Raw genomic sequence first — 2590 nt, 5'->3', positions numbered from 1 at the left:
TTTTTTAAAAAATTCAAAATACCTTATTTACCACGAGCAAAATAAAAGAAAATAAATAACAAAAGCCGAATACACAAAGTACAATTCAACAGTGCCCATTAAACATAGACACAAACAAACAAAGAAGTTTACAAAGAGAAAATTAAAATTAAACAACAAGTTGATAAAAATTCAACACTACTTAAAAATCTCCACTTGGGATTTGCTCATGAGTGTGGCTAATGAAGATGAATTCATAGATGAATCCAGCAAGCCCACCACCAATAAGTGGTCCAGCCCAATAAACCCATTGGTGAGTCCAGGTCCAGCTAACCAAAGATGGGCCAAATGACACAGCTGGGTTCATTGAAGCTCCAGTAAAGGCACCACCAGCAAGAATGTTGGCACCAACAATGAAACCAATTGCAATTGGTGCGATCACACCCAAATCTCCCTTCTTTGGGTCAACTGCGGTTGCGTAAACAGTGTAAACGAGACCGAAAGTCATCACTATCTCGAATACAAACGCGTTCCATACTGATACACCGGCTGACAATGCAAATGATCCAGTGCTCTGCGTAGATTTTTAACCATCACAATTATTAGTATCGTACAAATATTAAAAAATTTGTAAGATAGGACTATTTTTTTCACTATTCAAAGATACCTAACGGACATGATAATGTTAGGTGGAGTAATTAAATTGGCTTTCATAAATAGCATACTATATTAATTGCTTTAAATAAAGTCACCATCATATTACTATCTTACATAATGAGAGGACAATAAGTCCCTTTCAAAATAGATATAGAAAGATTTTTAACCAATCAATTATGAGTTTCAAATTTATGCATTACAAAATAATCTAATGTGTGTAACAATTTGGCCCAAGCCAAACTCTTAACAGTCATTTTCTCTATTTAAGATATACTTAAATTTTAATGGAATAAACGTATAGTTTGATGTATTCTACTAACTTCACTGGTATATATTTCAATATTAGTATTCGTTTTACGAGCTAGGCAAAGTTTTTATCGTAAAAAGGAAAGTACTCCATATAATAATGTGGATAATTTTTTTGAAAAGGTTATAATATTTCATTTTACCGTATAAAAGGTTTTTTAGTCAATTTCTTTTCATTTTCCACCAATGTTAATACCCATATTAGAGCTTCACAAAATCTAAATTCACTGAAAAGTTCCACATTAAAGAAGTAAAATATTCCCTAAATTAAAAAAAAAAAAAAACCTAAAAACCCAACTTTGTTATCACTCCATAACGACCTCATACTTCAAAGTTCTACCGTTCATTATCCGTTTGAAGATTAAAAAGCAAAAATAAAATATGTATACTTTTTATATCTGACACAAGTCAGCATTAGAAAAGTAAATGACCATACTCTCCCTACTTACACTAAAAAATAGCCACGTGTATAATTTTTCTTCACTACTTTTTCAGAAAGGTTTATGGATATACTTGCTAGAAGATCTGCAAAAGCTCGAAATTACATCTCACATTGTTACACATGGTATGTTGTGGTTGTACTTCAAAATGTCACACATGTAGAGTAAATGACTATACAGTCCCTATTGACGCTAAATATGTAAAAGTCAAAATTAATTAAATGTCAAGCCTAAAGTCATAAAATTAAATCCAATAATAATACAACTGAATAATTAGTGAGGTGTGTACATTATTTGAACTCTAAAAAAGGTCAGTCACAAGTTACATGTTTTTTTCAATATGACAAAAGTATAACAACTATAAAATTCAATTATAAATTTTAAAAATTATATTACAATTCGTGTCAAATTAAAATAAGACAAATAAATTGAGAGATCGAATATACGCTTACCATGCCACCGGTGGCGAATTCAAGGAGAGCGCAAGCAGCAGTGGATCCAAGCAACTGTGCAATGATGTACAAAATTCCACGGAACAAAGTGATGTTTCCACCAACAAACGCACCGAAGGTAACAGCAGGGTTGACGTGGCCGCCGGAGATGTTAGCACCGACGGAGACGGCGACGAACAACCCGAAGGCGTGCGCTATGGAGGCGGAAATAAGGCCGGCGGGAGTAGCGACGCCATCGGTAAGCTTATTGAAAGCCATACCAGAACCCTGACCTGCGAATACGAAGATCAGGGTACTGATGAACTCCGCCAAGGCCGCTTTAAGCGCCCCGGGATGGCGGAGTTCCTCATGGCTTCCAATAGCAATTTGGTTGATCGGCATTTTTAACAATTGAAAATTTTCACTATTAAGGGGGGCAAGTTGGGGAGTGATGAAATTAGGGAAAGTTTTGCATGGATTTATATTGTGAAATTTGTAAATTGCATGAGGGGTTAGGTAACGGGTATAGGAGGTAACCGGTTAATATTTGGACCATATAATGTAATAAGATTTCAAACCAAAATTTGTGGGCGAGCGGTCCCGTAGAGGTCGAAAGGCCTGCATTGACAGCTAAGAATTCACCTCCAATTTCATGTGGTGATGACACGTGGAAATAACGACAATGAGCCACGTCATTTAGGTTTTGTTTGATGAAGACATGAAATAGTGGGAGTACTGTATACCCCACCCCCTTCTCCCCCCCCACCCCACCCACCC

The 2590-nt window shown here is 35.9% G+C and overlaps 1 protein-coding gene across 1 annotated transcript; it reads right to left on the bottom strand.

Annotated features, from left to right (window-relative positions):
• LOC107023161 (probable aquaporin TIP1-1) lies at window positions 1-2348 on the bottom strand. The gene is made up of 2 exons (XM_015223750.2): window positions 1835-2348; window positions 1-553 (listed from the first exon to the last, which is right to left on the bottom strand). The coding sequence occupies exons 1-2, from the start codon at window positions 2213-2215 to the stop codon at window positions 182-184; spliced, it is 753 nt and encodes a 250-aa protein (XP_015079236.1). The 5' UTR covers window positions 2216-2348; the 3' UTR covers window positions 1-181.
• Window positions 2349-2590: the final 242 nt, after the last annotated feature.

Source organism: Solanum pennellii, chromosome 6 (genome assembly GCF_001406875.1).
Source record: "Solanum pennellii chromosome 6, SPENNV200".
NCBI lineage: Eukaryota > Viridiplantae > Streptophyta > Magnoliopsida > Solanales > Solanaceae > Solanum > Solanum pennellii.
Note: the sequence above shows the minus strand (reverse complement) of the source record. Positions and strands in the feature narration are given on the sequence as shown.

Bases quoted from the DNA above. Each gene is read 5' to 3' on its own strand.
- LOC107023161 (XM_015223750.2), bottom strand. From the start codon at position 2,215: ATGCCGATCAACCAAATTGCTATTGGAAGCCATGAGGAACTCCGCCAT. The intron at 554-1,834 runs GTAAGCGTATAT...AAATCTACGCAG, and splicing joins AATTCGCCACCGGTGGCATG to AGCACTGGATCATTTGCATT.